This window comes from Xenopus laevis, chromosome 3S (genome assembly GCF_017654675.1).
Source record: "Xenopus laevis strain J_2021 chromosome 3S, Xenopus_laevis_v10.1, whole genome shotgun sequence".
NCBI classification, from domain to species: Eukaryota; Metazoa; Chordata; class Amphibia; order Anura; family Pipidae; genus Xenopus; species Xenopus laevis.
This window is the reverse complement of record NC_054376.1, coordinates 130,184,748-130,202,747: the sequence shown is the minus strand read 5'-3', so window position 1 is coordinate 130,202,747 and position 18,000 is coordinate 130,184,748. Positions and strand designations below refer to the sequence as shown.

The following is an 18,000-nucleotide window of genomic DNA, read 5'->3' as shown; positions in this document are numbered from 1 at the left end:
AGATGATTCCATTGCTTGTTTGGCCCCTAGTGAATTTTATTGGCTGGCCTCAAAATAAGGCATGAAAACTTTTGGGAAGATGCCTGCAGGCCCTCTGACTTAGGTACATATAAAATATTAAGCTGAAACTGGAAATTCTACTGTGCAGCCAGAATCCATAACTCAGAGGTTGGTGCATTGGCAGCTTCTGCTGCTTTTTACTCTAGATCCTACTAGTCATACAAAGCATGATACGGTAGCATGATTAAGGAGAAGATAAGCATCACCAGAGTCCCTGTGTCATAGTCAGAAATATATATAAATATATATAGAAGTAGATTTCCACTGGGTCTTAGTATTCCAATATCTTCTCATCTTCCACCTCTAGCATCCATCCTTAACTTGGCTGCTAGAAATAAAGGCTACACAACTCTGACCACCCTCACTATGGTGACACAAAATAAGTGGCTGTAGATCAAAATGTGACATTTAGCGTGAACGTTTGATTGCTCTCCTAGATATTCCTCTAATCTTCTTGAGTCTTCCGGAAATGCCTGACCCCTAAGCAGAACGACGTACAGAGCAACGTTTTATGTTGTCAAATAGTAAGAAGTGCTGAGCAATTGTTAGTGTGTTCTTCTCACCTTCAGAGAAACAAGTGGCATCACCAGACATCTTAAGACTTGCCCTTCTGTATGTTCTGGGCATCTGCAAAGATTGTCCGATTCTCTACAGTAATTTTCATTTAATTTCTAATTAAATGTAATTTGTAACTAACCGATTCATTTCAGTAGTGTGAGTCTGATGTCTGTCTAACACTACGTTGTGTTTACATTTTTGACCAGTGTTTTTTTGCATTTATATAATCTTTTCATATTGGGAACATTTGGACTGTTTTGACCACTCTAGAGGCTGTTTGGGATTAAAAGAGAATCATCTCTTGCCCATATAATCTATACAGGGCTGGTCCTATCAAATGTGGGGCCCAATTGGGACCATGTTGGCGGGGCCCCTAGACAAAGTGTTGCTGGCTACTGACACACCAAGTATTTAGGAAAATAAGGGCATACAGGCACAAAATAGAAAGGAAAGGGGCAGACAAGGAAAGAGAGTGAGAGGAATGAAATAGGGGCACATAATAGGGGCACACAGGGTAAGAGAGAGAGGGAGGAAATAGGAGAGTGGACTGGGCCAATTAGTTTGGGGCAGGCTGGGCCGATTCAGCTTGGGAGCAGGCTTGGTTGGATTGGGGGCAGGCAGGGCCTATCAAAGTTGGAGGAAAGCTGGGCCTATGGAGTTGGGGCATAGGCTGGCTTATCAGAGTTGGGGGTGGGCTGGACCTATGGATTTGGGGATGAGCTGGACCTATGGATTTGGGGGCAGGCCAGGCAGCATCATGTGCATATACTATCTGTGCTGCCCTCTGGTGCGGGGCCCCCAGAGGTGCGGGGCCCTATTGGGCCCAATTGGTCCAATAGGCCTAAGGCCGGCCCTGAATCTATATGCCCTAAAAAAACCTACATCATTTTTGTTGCACCGTGAAGGCAGATGACCACAATATGACTGTCAAAATGAGAGAAGCAGTAAAACCCCACACGTTTTTACTAAAATTGATTGAGGTCTAATTGTGATAACTTACAAAGTGCTTAGTGCTATCGTAGTCATATAGGAATAATGAACTTATATAAGTGTATATTGATTACAAAGGAACTGTTTTATTAATTGTGATCACAATATGACTATCATATACTGTGCCAAGCCCAGAAGACATACTTACTACAGTCAGAGAATATTTTTACAGGATTGTGGAGAAGCATTGTGTGATGAGTCTGTATAACACCCTTTTCACCTCTTGGTTCCTCAGGCTATATATCAGAGGATTAAGCATTGGAATGATCACTGTGTAGAAGACAGAGGCCACTTTGTCTTGTTTATCAAAACTGCTGGAAGGAGGCCGCAGGTATATGAAGAATACGGTGCAGTAGAAGATACAAACACAAGTAAGGTGAGAAGAACAGGTGCTAAAGGCCCGGCCTCTGTTTGTAGCAGACTTCATCTGTAGGATTGATGAAACAATTAGCGTGTAGGAAACAAGAATATTTACCATTGACCCAACACCAAAGCAGCAGACACAAAATACCGTCACCATGTCACAATGAAAGGTTTCTGAGCAGGAGATCTTCCGGAGAGGAGGAACATCACAATAGAAATGGTCTATCTGGTTCAGTCTGCAGAACTGGAGGCTGAATATGCATTTGGTCTGTACTGATGACTGAGAGAATCCAACAGAAACAGAAACAAGAATGAGCCAAAGACACTTGTTCTTGGTCATGATCGAGCTGTAGTGAAGGGGGTGACATATGGCCACGTATCGATCATACGACATGAACGAGAGAAGAAGACACTCGATTGTAGCCAAGGCCGCAAAGAAGAAGAACTGAAGAGCACAGCCAATGAATGAGATAGATTTTATTATACAAACAAGGTCAGCCAGCATTTTAGGAGTAATAACAGAGGAGTAGCAGAGGTCCACCATGGAGAGAGAAGCAAGGAAGAAGTACATGGGAGTCTGGAGATGAGGAGTGTTACAGACCAGAGCCACCATGCCACTGTTCCCCACAACTGTTATCAAATAAACCAGCACAAACAGTATGAAAAGAAATGGAACCTGTGAATGATTGGCCTCCAGCCCAGTGAATAGAAACTCAGTTATCTTGGTTACATTCTGACCCTCCATGGAGATCTCTTTCTGAAATGATTTAATAGCTCTGATGAAGGGACCTTTAAGAACAGAGCCACAGAAAGTGACACAAACGACATTTGATCCCATGGAGAGTAAATCTAATCATGACTGTGTATTAATTAGTAAGCTCTTTGGAGCAGGACCTTCTTTTGGTTTTGTGTGTACAATGTATACAGCTGACTATTACATTTGGAGACAGGTAAACAATAAGGCAAGTTTCACTTAGAGAGACATGATACACATTGGAGTTGTTGTCCTGGAAATGTGAGGACTCGAGACATTAAATGGCCGGATTTTCACTGCCCCATTTATTCCTCTCCTGCGGATAGTCTTCAGGTGGAAATCTCCGGAGTTGTATGGAAAGATCTGGAGAGGGTGCAACTAAACTAGTTAAATGGAATATTTAAATTTTGAGGGGAGACTGTCAATGTTGGGGTTGTTTTCTCTGGAAAAAAGACACATGATTACTCTTAATAACTACACAAGAGGACATTATAGAAAGATAGTGAAAGAACATTCAAGGCAATAGTGATACTTTGATACTACACTTAGTATACATATGGATTTATACTACACTTAGTATACATATGGATTTATATAGTTTATGTGAGGGTCGGTGTGAGAGTGTAGGTTTGTGCGCTGGGTTTCGTTTGAAGAGGTTGAACTTGATGAACGTTGGTCTTTTTTTTCTTTATGTAACTTTCAAGAGGTTTATATTTCATTTTGAATACATATCAACTCTTGGAGTAAGAGGATCACAAGCAACGTTCTACTATTCTCAGCTCTACTGGCAGCCACTTCATTCCGCAGCCCCCTTTATTTCTATGGCTCTACCATATTTGACTTTGTACTCATTGGGTCCAGTTAATTCCCATTACATAATGATGATTCTGTGAGTATTAGTATATGGAAGCATTTCATTGATCTTTTCTTTCTTTTTGTAAAACCAAATCAATCAAAATCCGTTCTCATGAACACATGAAAGTGACCCTTCTATATATTTAGTCTTTTGTTTGTACAGTTTCTTCCAAAAATTTCAATGAAACACTCGTCGAATCGATTTTGTAGCATTTTCTTTATAGAGAGCCCATGAAAATCAGCGATAGATCACATTCAGTTGTTGAACGTCAACATTTAAAAACATCAGGGAGTCGGAAATGGTGCATCTTAGTTTTTTGGTAGAACTCCACGAGCGTTTTTCGTCGTATCGTCGCCCGTCAAAAAAATGCACGCGACAAGTCGGATGGTGTCGCACGTGTGAAGATATAATTGGACTGGATGAAAAGTCGCAGGTTACAACTAGACAGTCCGACTGTCGGATGAAAACGCTGCTTTTTGCGTCCACATCTAACAGTCGTGTCGCATTAGATGTAATTTTTACTTGCGACGTTTCATTCAGTCCAATTATATCTTCACACATGCGACTCCATTCGACTTGTCGCGTGCGTTTTTCTTGGCGTGCGTCGATCCGATGAAAACTGCTCATGGAGCTCCACCCTTAGGGTTGCAATTTTGTTTCCGCTAAATTTTTATTAAAAAAAAAGCTAAAGCTGGCCATAGACGTGCAAATCTAACCCTTCTATCCAACGTATGAGCATATTGCGCAATCTTCCGACCTGCCACTAACCATTCAGATTAATAAAGTAGTAAAAGAACAAATCAGACGATGTTCTGGCCATGACAGCAATTGTAGGAAAGTTATGTCTGACAAATAGAAGTGACAGTTGCTCGCTGATAACGTCAGATAGGCAATACATACAGAGATATTATCATTAGCCGACAAATCTTCTAACCTGTCTGATCAACTAAACAACCAACTGCCATGGTACCAAAAATGTCTGGATTATCCACATGGTCTGAAAAGCGTACAAGCCTTCTATTTGTATCATTATATCTTTGAGTCAATGGCCCTCTTAATTAACAAATTAATTATTCTAATGCAGAAAATACAATAGCATTTTGCCCATTGTCCAACCTAATCCCAATTCCTCACTGTGTTTGCGTTCACCATCTCCTGAAAAACTTGTTTATTACACAATAACGACTGGCAATCGCCTTTGCTTGATTTTCAGATACAGTATGTTCCTTTTTTTCACATTTTCTTTTACAAAACAGGGCATTTTGACAAGATAGACACGCCAGTTGAAATGCCAATATATAAGAACTCGTGAATAAAATGTTACTACAAAGACAGATAAAAAAAGGGGACAGAGTTGAGAAGAGGTGGAAAGAGTATGAGGAACAACAATGAAATATGAGGGATATGGAGCCATAGCAAGTTCCCCCAGGTCACATAGCAGGTCTCTTGAGCTGGGACTATAGTATCCATGTGTCTTTAATCTAAATCAAGCCAAACATTAATCTCTGTGTTACCCAGTATGGTAGCAACCCAATAATGATGTTCAGTTGTGTATTGTGTTGTGTATCGTGTGGTGTGTACATACCTGGGTTTAGGCTTTAGAGATGATACTGTAAAGAGTGGAAGTGATCGGAGGACAGAGCTGAATATGATCAGAGAGAAGACGTTTCATCGCTTTTTATCAGTAACATGAGAACAAGGGAAATCTCTGTGGATCCTGGTGATGTTGGAACTCGAGCTCCTCTGGGCAAATGATCCATTAATAACCTAATTATGTGAAGGTGCGTTTTCATTTAATGCATTTCACTCCTTTGTGTGTTCCTTTCCTTATTGAAAATCTTCCTACAAAGAAGTAACGTGAGATTATATTTGACCATTAATGGTCTACTACAATTACACAGATATAAGGGGCTTATTCCCACAAAGCAGTCTCTTTTGGATGGTAACAATAACTCCCAGCATAGACAAGGCTTAAGAATCAGACTTTAGCCATCACATAGACACTCACACAATTAATACTCTCTCTAACTACTGTATGTACCAAATCCATGATTCGGTTCGGGATTCAACCTTTTTCAGTAGGATTCTGATTCGGCCTGCACCGGGTTGGGCACCCGCAGAATATCCGCAAAGTGGTCAGGTTTTGGGCAAAAAGTCCCCCATGGGCAGTCCGCGGGTAACCAGGCTGGGTGCCCAACAAAGGTGCAGGCTTGATCCCTCCACTCTCTCCTGTGGGTTTGGGTGTCCTTGGGTCGATAGGTTAGTTGGCCTATTGTTGGTCGGCTCGGTAGTGGATCAGTGGATAAATATTGAGGGATGATGAGGTAACAGGTATAAGAAAATAGTCCAGCGCAGGACTCTGGATCCAAGTGCCTAGCCAAACTGAATTCGAATCCAAAAAAAATCACATGACTTACAAATAAGGAAATAAAACATTTTTTAATTGTGCGTGTCTCATTCCCGCCTCTTTTTCCATAATTTCCATAAGCAAATTAGGGGTTGGATTTGGTTCAGTATTTGCAAGTATCTTTCAGAAAGAATTCAGGATTCAGCGGAATCTAAAAATAGTAAATTCGGCGCATCCTTAATTCTTAATTATGTTGCATGGTCCAGTGACTTTTATTCAATATGATACATAATGGGTAAAAAAAAAAAAAAAAAAGATAATTTTCAACATGGCCAACCAATTCAACCTAATTTCTACTTAACACATTAATTTGTGGAGCCAACTTCAGGAGAACAAGTCTGATGTCCATCTTATACTTTATTGTGTTTGATTCATTGACTGAACAAGGACAATATTTATTGTACCTACGTCTTCTTTTAATACTGGACTTTAATAATGAGAGAACTTTTGAACTGTTTTCTCTACTTGCCCTGGAAAATACTTTATGTTTCTGTTGCACAATGAAGGCAGAAGACCACAATATAAATATGTCATACACTGTACCAAAACCACAAGTCTCACTACAGTCAAAGTATATTTTTTTGTCAATTTTTATTAAATTTTTCCTCTTTTTTTTGTTTCTAATAACATCACAGTATAATTTACATGCACATAATACATGTGCCATAAAACAAAAAAAAAGGAAAAGAAAAGAGTCAGGGTATATTTTTACAGGATTGTGGAGAAGCATTGTGTGATGAGTCTGTATAACACCCTTTTCACCTCTTGGTTCCTCAGGCTATATATCAGAGGATTCAGCATTGGAATGATCACTGTGTAGAAGACAGAGGCCACTTTGTCTTGTTTATCAAAACTGCTGGAAGGAGGCCGCAGGTATATGAAGAATACGGTGCAGTAGAAGATACAAACACAAGTAAGGTGAGAAGAGCAAGTGCTAAAGGCCCGGCCTCTGTTTGTAGCAGACTTCATCTGTAGGATTGATGAAACAATTAGCGTGTAGGAAACAAGAATATTTACCATTGACCCAACACCAAAGCAGCAGATGAAGAAAACTGTCACCATGTCACAATGAAATGTTTCTGAGCAGGAGATCTTCAGCAGAGGAGGAACATCACAATAGAAATGGTCTATCTGGTTCAGTCTGCAGAACTTGAGGCTGAATATGCATTTGGTCTGTACTGATGACTGAGAGAATCCAACAGAAACAGAAACAAGAATGAGCCAAAGACACTTGTTCTTGGTCATGATCGAGCTATAGTGAAGGGGGTGACATATGGCCACGTATCGATCATACGACATGAACGAGAGAAGAAGAGCTTCAATGACAGCCAAGGCCGCAAAGAAGAAGAACTGAAGAGCACAGCCAATAAATGAGATAGATTTTATTATACAAACAAGGTCAGCCAGCATTTTAGGAGTAATAACAGAGGAGTAGCAGAGGTCCACCATGGAGAGAGAAGCAAGGAAGAAGTACATGGGAGTCTGGAGATGAGGAGTGTTACAGACCAGAGCCACCATGCCACTGTTCCCCACAACTGTTATCAAATAAACCAGCACAAACAGTATGAAAAGAAATGGAACCTGTGAATGATTGGCCTCCAGCCCAGTGAAGAGAAACTCAGTTATCTTGGTTACATTCTGACCCTCCATGGAGATCTCTTTCTGAAATGATTTACTTGCTTTGATAAAAGGACCTTTTAAATAGTGAAGTCATAGAAAGGGATAGAAACGACATTTGCTCCTAGGGAGAGTAAACATTATTATGACTGTATAACAGTTAGTAAGTTATTTTGGGCAGGACCCTCTTTACTTCTTGTATTGGTTATTGGTTGTTTTTTTGGCTAAATCTGTTTGCTCAGGGTATACACCCTTTTATTGCACAGAAAATGATGGAGATTTATAAATATGTGAGGATAAATTTAAGCAGTACAGGGTACAGTTTATTACATTTGGAAAGGCGTAAACAATAGGATAAATTTAACTTACAAAGAGACATTACACATTGGAGTTTCTGGAGGAATTTCAGCCGCCTCATTTATTTCTCATTTAGTCTCTAAGGTGGAAATCTCTTGACTTGTGGTCATCGCTGAGAGAACCAAGTGCTCACCCCTTCTGATTTAATTGCTAATTAGGCCCCAAGCTGATTGTTGGTGGCTCCCTATCTGTCTGCCTTTCTGTTGATGTCTATCCACAATATTGTTATCATTGTGCAATAGCACAGCAAGTACATTTTATTGGCAATAAAAGTGATTATGACTAGAAATGCTATATTTTATATTCTGGACTTACTCAGTCTAAAGCATCTCTATAGCAGAAACAAGCCAAAATAATGTTGTAGCAGGAGCCTACTATAGTGAATGTTGTTAGGGGTGTCAGTGGCACAGCATATGCTCAGAGTGGTGTGGACCACTGTTGAGAAGTTATACGTAGGTGTCAACCCAGCCCCATTGAGGGCTCAAAAACTTAAGGTGGCCATAGACGTAACAATTACGATCTTTGTTGGAAAAGATCTTTTCAATAAAGATCGTTCATTTTAATACACACGTGTAGAGCTGGGTCATCAGATATACATATAGATTACAGGTAGAAACAATAGAATTCTACCTGTATCTGATGATTCGGCACTAACAATGGCTGATGTTTGAGTACCTTCAAAGGCACACAATCAAAATTTTCCATCCAGCCCAATTGACAAGCCGACCGATATCCAAGTCTTCTGCCGATATCGCTCGGCTCTTTTTCCACCATACACACACCGAATATCGGACGAAAATTCGTTTTGTACGATATTATCTGTGCATCTATGGCCACCTTTAGTGTCCTCTTCGGTGGACCATTTGTATTACCGACCGCTAATTTCTTTTAATTTGAGCGTTAAGGAGAAAGGGGCCCCCTAGCCTTGTGGCAAAGGGGGATCTAAAGACCTTTGCCTTTGGCCAGGGAGGTCAGGGAAAAATGGGTCTGCCCTAGTCTTCAGACAAAGGCAGACCAGAAGAAGCTCAGGAGAATCTGTATCTTTTGACCGGGTGACCCAGGAGTTTTTGTCGGACTCAGTTTTTTAAAGCCTAAGTCATGCCTTTAGCATTCAGTCATCTTTCCAAAAATACAATGTTACCATTGCACTTAGCAGCTACACCACCCAAAAGGGTCAAAGAGCAAACCCAATGTAGTAATGAATTTGGGAGGAGGTTGTAGCCAATGCCCTCTTATTACAGCTCTTCCAGTAAGAGGATCACAAGCAACATTCTACTATCCTCAACTCTACTGGCAGCCCCCTTTATTTCTATGGCTCTACCACACTGGGCTTTTTACTCATAGGGTCCCATTAATTTTCATTACATAATAATGATTCTGTGTGTATTAGTAGATGGAAGCCTTTAACCAGTTTTCTTTACTCTTCTTTTGCAAAACCAAATCAACCAAAATTATGTTTTTCAAGTTCTTGAACACATGAAAGCGGTTCTTGTTCTGTATATTTTTTTTTTTTCAAAGTTTCTTAAAACAAATAAAATTCCATGAAGCGCCTACATAATCACTTTTCCATTTTGTAGCATTTCTCTATACAGTAAATTAGTGTTAAATCACATTCAGCTATTGAATGTCAACAATTAAAAACATCATGGAGTAGGAAATGGTGCGTCAGAGTTTTAGGGTTAGAATTTAGTTTCCACTGACATTTTATTGTAGAAAAAATGCTAAATATCCAATCAAAATATTATAATGCAGAAAATACAATATCATTTTGCCCATTGTCCAAATTGATCCCAATTCCTCACTCTGTTTGCGTTCACCATGTCCTGAACAACTTGGCCTTTGCTAGATATCTCTTGATACTCAACCATGTTCCTTTTTTTCAACCTTTTCTTTTACAAAACAAGACATTCTCTCAGAATATACATTTGAAATACGGATATCAAGAGATACCCCAGGTCACTTGAGCAGATCACTTGAGCTGGGGCTGTTTCAATCATGTTTCTTCAATGTGTATCCCTCTCAATAATTGATCTCTGTGTTACCCAGTATGGTAGCAACCAATAATGGTGTTCAGTTTTGTATTAAGTTGCATATACATACCTGGGATTAGGCCTTAGAGATGGTATTGTGAGAAGTGGAAAGTTATAGGAGGAATGAGCTGAATGTTATGAGAAGAAAGAGACATTGGTTGCTTTTTATCAGTAACATGAACACAAGGGAAATCTCTGTTAATCCCAGTGATGTTGGATCTTAAACTCCTGTGGGTAAATTATCCATTATTAACCTAATTATGTTTCTTTTTAAAAATATAATTTCATTTCATGCATTTTTTGTATGATCAATGTCTTCCTATAAAGATGTGCAATGAGATTAGATATAACCAGCCTAAATGTCTACTATGATTACACAGATATTATAATTTGTTGTTATGGATTTTAGGGTGCTCTATTCCCCACTAAGCCAGGGGTCCACAACCAGTGGCTCATGAGTATCATTTTGCTCTCTCTTCATATTGATTTTGACCAATAGCCTCCAAGTATGTGCCCATTTTTAAACTTCTGGCTTGAAGGCAAGTTTTAGAGACAGGAAGACATAAATTTATTCCAAACAGAGCTTCTTGTAGAGTAGCAGTCTACATGGGGCTACCACTTAGACCACTTATCATAGCCCTTATTTGGCATCACCAAGGAAATATTATCATTCTTGAGTGGCTCCCCAAGAGTTTTTTACTAATGAGTGTGACTCAAAGGTAAAAAAAAGGTTGGGAACCCCTGCACCAAGCAATTTATCCTGGATAGTAAAAAAAAACGTAAGCATAGACAGGGCTTTAGAATCAGACTTTAGCCATAACACATTGACTTGCAGCAGTAATATTCTCCCAGAATATGTTACAAATTCCAGCGAACCCCTTTTGATGGACCTGTTATTTAATAGTATGTTTTAAGTATGTATTAAATAATATGTTATTTAATAATATGTATCCTATTAAATAACAGCTCCATCAACGAGTGTACTGGTTGTCAAATAAATATATCATTTTCAACATGGCAGCATTGTTTCAGGTTGCAGGAATTCTTGCAGCAATACAAAACAGTAAAACGAACTAGAAGTATTACATGGGAGTCTGGAGATGAGGAGTGTTACAAACCAGAGCTCTCCACGATTGTGATCAAGTAAAAAAGAGTATAAAAAGAAAAGGAACCTGTGTATGATTGGCCTCCAACCCAGTGAATCAGTTATCTTGGTTACAGTAGATAGGATGCCATTTATAAATGGAGCACTCACAAAAATGAGCCACAAATTAAGGTTTATAAATAGCTGTGTATTTCTGTCCTACTAAGCTTGCCATTTAATTGATCAGTTGGCTTCCAGACACCAGTGATACATTCAGCCATTGGCTGGGGCTGTCAATCATAGTTCAATAACTCAATATGTTCCTTTAATATTGCTGCATGAGGTTGGGTCTGAGTTTAGTTTCAGAGCTTGAGGAAGCTTTCCTTAATGAGGAAGAGGAGGATGAGGTCCTAGAGTTAAGGAGCAACGACAAAGAAAGGTTCAAGCAGGAGTCGCAGTAGGTGGTGTAAAAAAGACAGCTCTGAGAAGAATGGTTGACAATTTCAATTCCAATTGAAGTTCAGGAGAATAAAGGGCTTGCAAAGTTTATAGAAGGATTTTAGGAATTAACAGGAATTATTATAGGAATGAATATTTTAACAAAAACAAAAATATACAATCTCAAGTGTCTCACAAACATTCTTCTTTTTAAAGGCCTTTCTTCATTCTTCCTGTGTAGTTATGAATATTAAAGACTGTTAAGAGTGATGCAACCAGGGACATGCCCGAATGCCATTTGGTGGTCAGCATATCTTTGAGCTTTGGCTTTATTTCTCTTAGTCTTCCAGATGCTTTAACCTCCATGGACCCATGTTATATCAATCACACCACACTCTTCCAGACCATAATGAATCCTAAATTGAAGACTTTTGTTTTTCTTTGATATTTCCTAAGTTGTCTAGAGAAGAACATGTTCGTTGAAAGTAAAAAGGACAAGTAAAAAGACACAGACAGCCATGCAAACAAATACATAGCACAGACATTTAAGATTCGATTTTAGTCTGAAACATCAAATGTAGAATGTACAATATAAATCCCATCTCCTATTAAGGGGCAGATTTACTAAGCTCGAGTGAATGGTTCGAATGTCAAAAAGTTCGAATTTCGAAGTAAATTTTTGGGTACTTCGACCATCGAATAGGCTATATTCTACCATTCGACTTCGAATTCGAACGATTCGAAGTAAAAATCGTTTGACTATTCGACCATTCGATAATCGAAGTACTGTCTCTTTAAAAAAAACTTTGACTTCATACTTCGCCAAATTAAAGCTACAGAAGGGCAATGTTAGCCTATGGGGACCTTCCACAGCACTTTTCTAAGTTTTTTTTTGGTAGAATAGAAATCCTTCGATCGATCGCTAAAAATTGTTCGAATCGAACAATTTAATTGTTCAGTCGAACGATTTCTATTCAATCAATCCAATACACTAAAAATCCCTCTACTTTGATATTCAAAGTCGAGGGATTTCAATTCGATGGTCGAATTTTGAGGGTTTTAACCCCTCGAAACTCGACCCTTGATAAATACCCCACTCAGTGTTAAAAGTTAGAACCTTGCATTGGCTTCAATCATTTTTTATTGTGGAATATTCCAAGGAATTTTAAAACAACATATTTGCAGACAAGAACTATTCTGTGCTAAATTGTGTCTGAATCCATTAAAGTTAGAATTTTAGAACAGAATTTCCTTAGCACAATGGCTCCCAAAAGGGCCACAGTTAGGGGGGGCACAGGGGTGACTGATGTCCCGGGACTGGGCAATTTCAGGTTCTAAGGGGGGCCCGGGCATTCTGCAGAAGAAGCAATGAAAAGAACTAAGAAAACCACTCCGTAAAAAAACAAAGAATCCACAACAGAAGAGAACGAAGAAAGCTGCGGCAGAAAAGAACGAAGAAGCCATGACGGAAGAGAACAAAGAAAGGCACAATGGAAAAGTACGAAGATGATTGAGTTATTGTAAACAGAAATTGGTGTTATAAATAGAAATTAGGCAACCGAAAATACAAATTTGCAAATAAACATCTGTTTAGTCAGCCCAGTCTGACTCTTTGGGTTGTGGTGAAGAAAATTGGACAAAACAGGCCAAAGGGGGAAACCATGTGACCTTCATCAGAAGCCAATAATCATCCAAGCAACTCTAGGTTTAAGTAAGGTCTTGAACTAATCTTTGTCTTTATAGAGTTATGGGCACAGGTTTGTTGGGTCTCTACAGTGTATATCAGATTATCTCTGTCAATGATTTCATGAAACAATGTGACTTTTGAACAACAGTTTATTGAGTTTGATAGAAATGATACAGAAAGTCTTATATTTGATCTATACAGCTTGAGATTGCGAATCCCCATTCTCAATGGGTATTGTTGAAGGCAAACTAAACCAATAGAAACATACTGTATAATTAATGACCCCTTAAGAAAAGTGGCATCTTGTGATGACACAACTGCTGATGAAGCCAATGTAGGGCAACAGGTGTTGAGTGAACATGGTGTTCACCAAGGCCAAATTGTCTGGTATTTGGTTATTGGAATATGGATAAATAGGCCCCTGATTATCTGGACCTAGATATACCTGTACAACATGGGCTAGATTCAAATCAATGAGAAAATGTTATTTTAGGGTTTATCATGTGAAAACTTTTGGATGAGTTTTTCCAGTTTTTCCCCATAGATTTAAAGAGAGTTTTCATGTCAAAAACATAAATTGCATCTGACTTTATGGGAATATCTGATACAAAATTAGGAGATTTATGCTAAATATCTGCCTATACGCAGAGGCAATACCTATGATTGGTTTTACAAATTTGGCTGTTCAAAAAGACAAAAAAACATAATAGCTTGAATGTTGGAAATAGTCCCCCTACTGACATGTAAAAGCTCACCAAGTTTTAGCTGCTGATTTCTTTTTTCCCATTTCATTTTGACAGTGGGGAATTATTTGAAGGATTTTTCAGTTCATTTTAATCGATAAATCTTGAAAATTTTAGTTAAAAAAATATGAATTTATAATAATTAAAAAAAATCCTCAGAAATGAGTTCCTTAATCTCTACACAGTTCCACTAAAAGGAGACCAGCAAACTCCTTCTGAACCATTAATGGAAGCTGGATGAATGACTGAAACCCTTGTAATTCTGGAACCTATAACATTCAACCATGTTTCTTTAATCTGAATCCCTCCGGAGAACGAATTTATTTGTTACCCAATACGGCAGCAACCAATAATGGTGTTGAGTTGTGTATCATGTTGTGTTCTTACTTGGGATTAGGCCTTAGAGATGGCAGTGTGAGGAGAAAGAGCCTCCATTGCTTTTTATTGGTAACATGAACACTAGGGAAGTAAATCTCTGAAGAAACCGAGTGATGTCAGAACTTAGATTCCTATTTGCAAATTATAATGGCTTCTAATGGCTAATGCTTCTTTTTAAAAATGTGTAAAACAATTGAATTCAGTCCAACATTTTGCCCCAGGGGTACCAACCATGTAGTTGGTGAACCGCTAATTTAAATGCAATGTTATTAGTTTAAAGGGACAATGTCGTGATTTTTATGGTGTAGTTTTTATTTCTAAATGACATAATTTACACTGCAAATAATTCCATCTACTATGTAAAATTTAATTTCCGAACCAAGTGTATTTTTTACTTGTAATATTGGTGTGTAGGTGCATCTCAGGTCATTTTGCCTGGTCATGTGATTTCAGAAAGAGCCAACACTCTGTGGAACTGCTTTCCGGCAGGCTGTTGTTTCTCCTACTCAATGTAACTGGAGGTGTCACAGTGAGACTTGGATTTTTACTATTAAGTGCTGTTCTTATATCTACCAGGGAACTGTTGTCTGGTTACCTTCCCATTGTTCTGGATCTGGACCTAGTGATCACAAATTACCCAGAACTTATAGCAAATGTGCAAATCATTGAACCCCTGGGTAATAGTGACCATAATGTTATATCATTAAATGTCTGGTGCAATAAACAAATATACACTGGGGCAACAAAAAACTGCAGCATTGATTGGGGCATTAAGTTTTCAGATTAAAACACAGAGCAGAAATGGTTGTCATTTAAAATGATATTAAATCATTACTGTTCTCAATTTATTCCCTTAAGGAGTAAATGTAGAAGCTCTAAGAATCACGCTTAATATAGGAGTAAAGAAGTTAATAGGAAAAAAGAGAAAGGCATTTAAAAGCTACAAATCTGTTGGCTCATAAGCTGCATTTAATGAATATAAACACTAAAATAAAAGTTGTAAAGCCACAATCTGGAATGGAAAGATAGGAAATGAGGAGCACATTGCATTAGAGGCTAAGATTAACTCCAAAAAGTTTTTTAAAATATATTAATAGTAAAAAGATGCAGGTTTAGAGTGTTGGTCCTTTATATAATGGTACCAGTATGGAAAAAGGATACAGAAAACGCAAATGTGCTTAATCAGTTCTTTTCTTCAGTGTATACAATAGAGGAGTCTGAGTTCCCAGGCTCACTTTATAACTGCACTAATGGCTCAGCTCAATCTAGTCAGTGTTTGCAGATGACACAAAACTATCAGCCCAATTAATTCCATCCAGGATGTGGCACTTGCAACAGGATCTTGACAAGGATCTCTGAGGCAAATTGGAGAGGCTTCAGATGGGTTTATCACCTTCCTCTGGATCAACTGACAGTTAGGCAGGTTATATATAGAGTTAAGGTTGAACTTAATGGACGTGTGTCTTTTTTGAAACTGACTTACTATGTTACAATTATATCCTATATTACTTTTACCCCCATTTCTATTAAAAGTCAGTGGGGCCCATTTATCAACTGTGGGCAAATTTGCCCATGGCCAATGACCATAGCAGGGAACAAAGCAGGATCCCGCACACCCAACAGATAACAGCAATATGCCTGGTGCTCACTGGCAGAGGTTCGGCAGCCCCACAACAGAGTACAGCAAAGGAATTCCAACGGCACACAGGACTGTGAGAAATGTATTTCAATGCGGAGTGCGATGCAACGTTTCGGGGAGTAGAGCCCCTTTGTCAAGCATCGCACTCCGCATTGAAATACATTTTTGAAGATTTCTCACAGTCCTGTGTGCCGTTGGAATTCCTTTGCTGTACAATGACCATAGCAACCATGTCTTTGTTTTTAAGCCAGCTCCAGGCAGAACAATGAATGCAACAATTAGCCATGGGTTACTGCTCACGGGCAAATTTTCCCACTGTTGATAAGTGACCCCCCCCACTAAGTTTGCTCAGGTGAAGTAACTCAGAGCAACCAATTAGATGATTGCTTTTAAACGGGTAACCAGTAAATGCTTCCAGATTACTGTCCACTCATTCCTAATCCACAGTGTCGGACTGGGTCGGCGGGACACCGGGAAAAACCCCGGTGGGCCTGGGCTCTTGTGGGCCCCGCCGGCCCAGATCCGCTACTTAGTGGGGCGGCGCGACCCCACTTTGTTCGGGGTCGCGGAAGAATAAAATATCTGCGCATGCGCACAAACGCGGCACCGCGCGCGTGCGCACAAACGCAGCACCGCGCGCTTGCGCACTAGCTCACCTGCAGCACTCCGGAGCGGCAGCAGCGGCTGGATGGGGGCCCTGGGGCAGTAGCCCCGGTGGGCCCCACGCCTCCCAGTCCGACCCTGCTAATCCAAATAGAATTGAGTTTCCTTACAGCTGTCCGGATCTCCTTGTTTCGTAGACTGTATATGATTGGGTTGAGTAAAGGTGTGACCGCAGTGTAGAGCAGGGAAACCACTTTGTTTATATTCATTGACTGTCTTCTTGTTGGCACCATATATTTAGCTATTAATATCATGTAAAACGTGCAGACAACTAGGAGGTGGGAGCTACAGGTGGAGAAGGCTTTCTGCCTCCCACTGCTGGTGGAAATTCTGAGGATGGAGAAGAAAATGCTGCTGTATGTGAATATTATAAACACAAGGGGAAGGAGGCAGGTAGGAATGGCTATGACAGTGGACATTATTTCCAGAATGGAAGCACTTTCACAGGACATTTCCATAAGAGGGGCAAAATCACAATAAATATAGTCCATGATGTTGCACCCACAGAAATTCAAATGATACATGGGAATAATCATAATCAGGCAGAAAAGTAAACTGAGAAACCAAGCCAATGTAACCAAACCAACACGGAGATAGTGAGCCATAATGGTGATATAGTTGAGTGGATTACAGATGGCCAGGTATCGATCGTATGACATTATAGTGAGTATAAAACACTCGGCTGCAGTGAAGGAACCAGCAGCAAATAGCTGGGTAACACAGCCAGAGATAGGCATGGCTTCTCCATCTCCTAACAGGGTGCAGAGCATGTTGGGGACCACACTTGTAGACAGACAGATGTCAGTTAAAGAGAGATGACTGAGGAAATAATACATGGGGGTATGGAGGTGTTGCATTTGCAGAAACAGTGCAATTATCAGCATGTTGCCACCAACTGTCATGATGTATTGCAGGAGAAATAAAAGAAAAAATAGTATTTTTAGATGATAAGGTCCATCTAACCCCATCAGTATAATGTCTGTTATATGGCTCTGGTTGCAGTCAATACCGGTGATCATAACTGTCTGCAACAATACAAAACAACATAGTAGCAAATTAGGTTGAAAAAAGACACAAGTCCATCAAGTTCAACCATATAAGTCTATATATAACCTGCCTAACTGCCAGTTGATCCAGAGGAAGGTGAAAAACCCCATCTGAAGCCTCTCCAATTTGCCTCAGAGGGGGAAAAATTCCTTCCTGACCAGTCCCTGGGTCAACTTGTAAGTGTATTTAGTTGTAATATTGGTGTGTAGGTGCATCTCAGGTCATTTTGCCTGGTCATGTGCTTTCAGAAAGAGCCAGCACTTTAGGATGGAACTGCTTTCTGGCAGGCTGTTCTTTCTCCTACTCAATGTAACTGAATGTGTCTCAAC

General features: G+C 39.6%; 3 protein-coding genes across 3 annotated transcripts; all 3 read right to left on the bottom strand.

Annotated features, from left to right (window-relative positions):
- Positions 1-1,774: 1,774 nt before the first annotated feature.
- On the bottom strand, positions 1,775-2,716 carry LOC121402059 (olfactory receptor 1444-like). Its single transcript, XM_041587793.1, has one exon. It carries the CDS (start codon positions 2,714-2,716, stop codon positions 1,775-1,777), a length of 942 nt encoding a protein of 313 aa, XP_041443727.1.
- A 3,980-nt stretch (positions 2,717-6,696) lies between these two features.
- Positions 6,697-7,638, bottom strand: LOC108703436 (olfactory receptor 1444). The gene has a single exon (XM_018239565.2). It carries the CDS (start codon positions 7,636-7,638, stop codon positions 6,697-6,699), a length of 942 nt encoding a protein of 313 aa, XP_018095054.1.
- Positions 7,639-11,438: 3,800 nt separating this feature from the next.
- Positions 11,439-17,526, bottom strand: LOC108703435 (olfactory receptor 5V1). The gene is made up of 2 exons (XM_041587792.1): positions 16,702-17,526; positions 11,439-11,486 (listed from the first exon to the last, which is right to left on the bottom strand). The coding sequence occupies exons 1-2, from the start codon at positions 17,524-17,526 to the stop codon at positions 11,439-11,441; spliced, it is 873 nt and encodes a 290-aa protein (XP_041443726.1).
- Between the last annotated feature and the right edge of the window lie 474 nt (positions 17,527-18,000).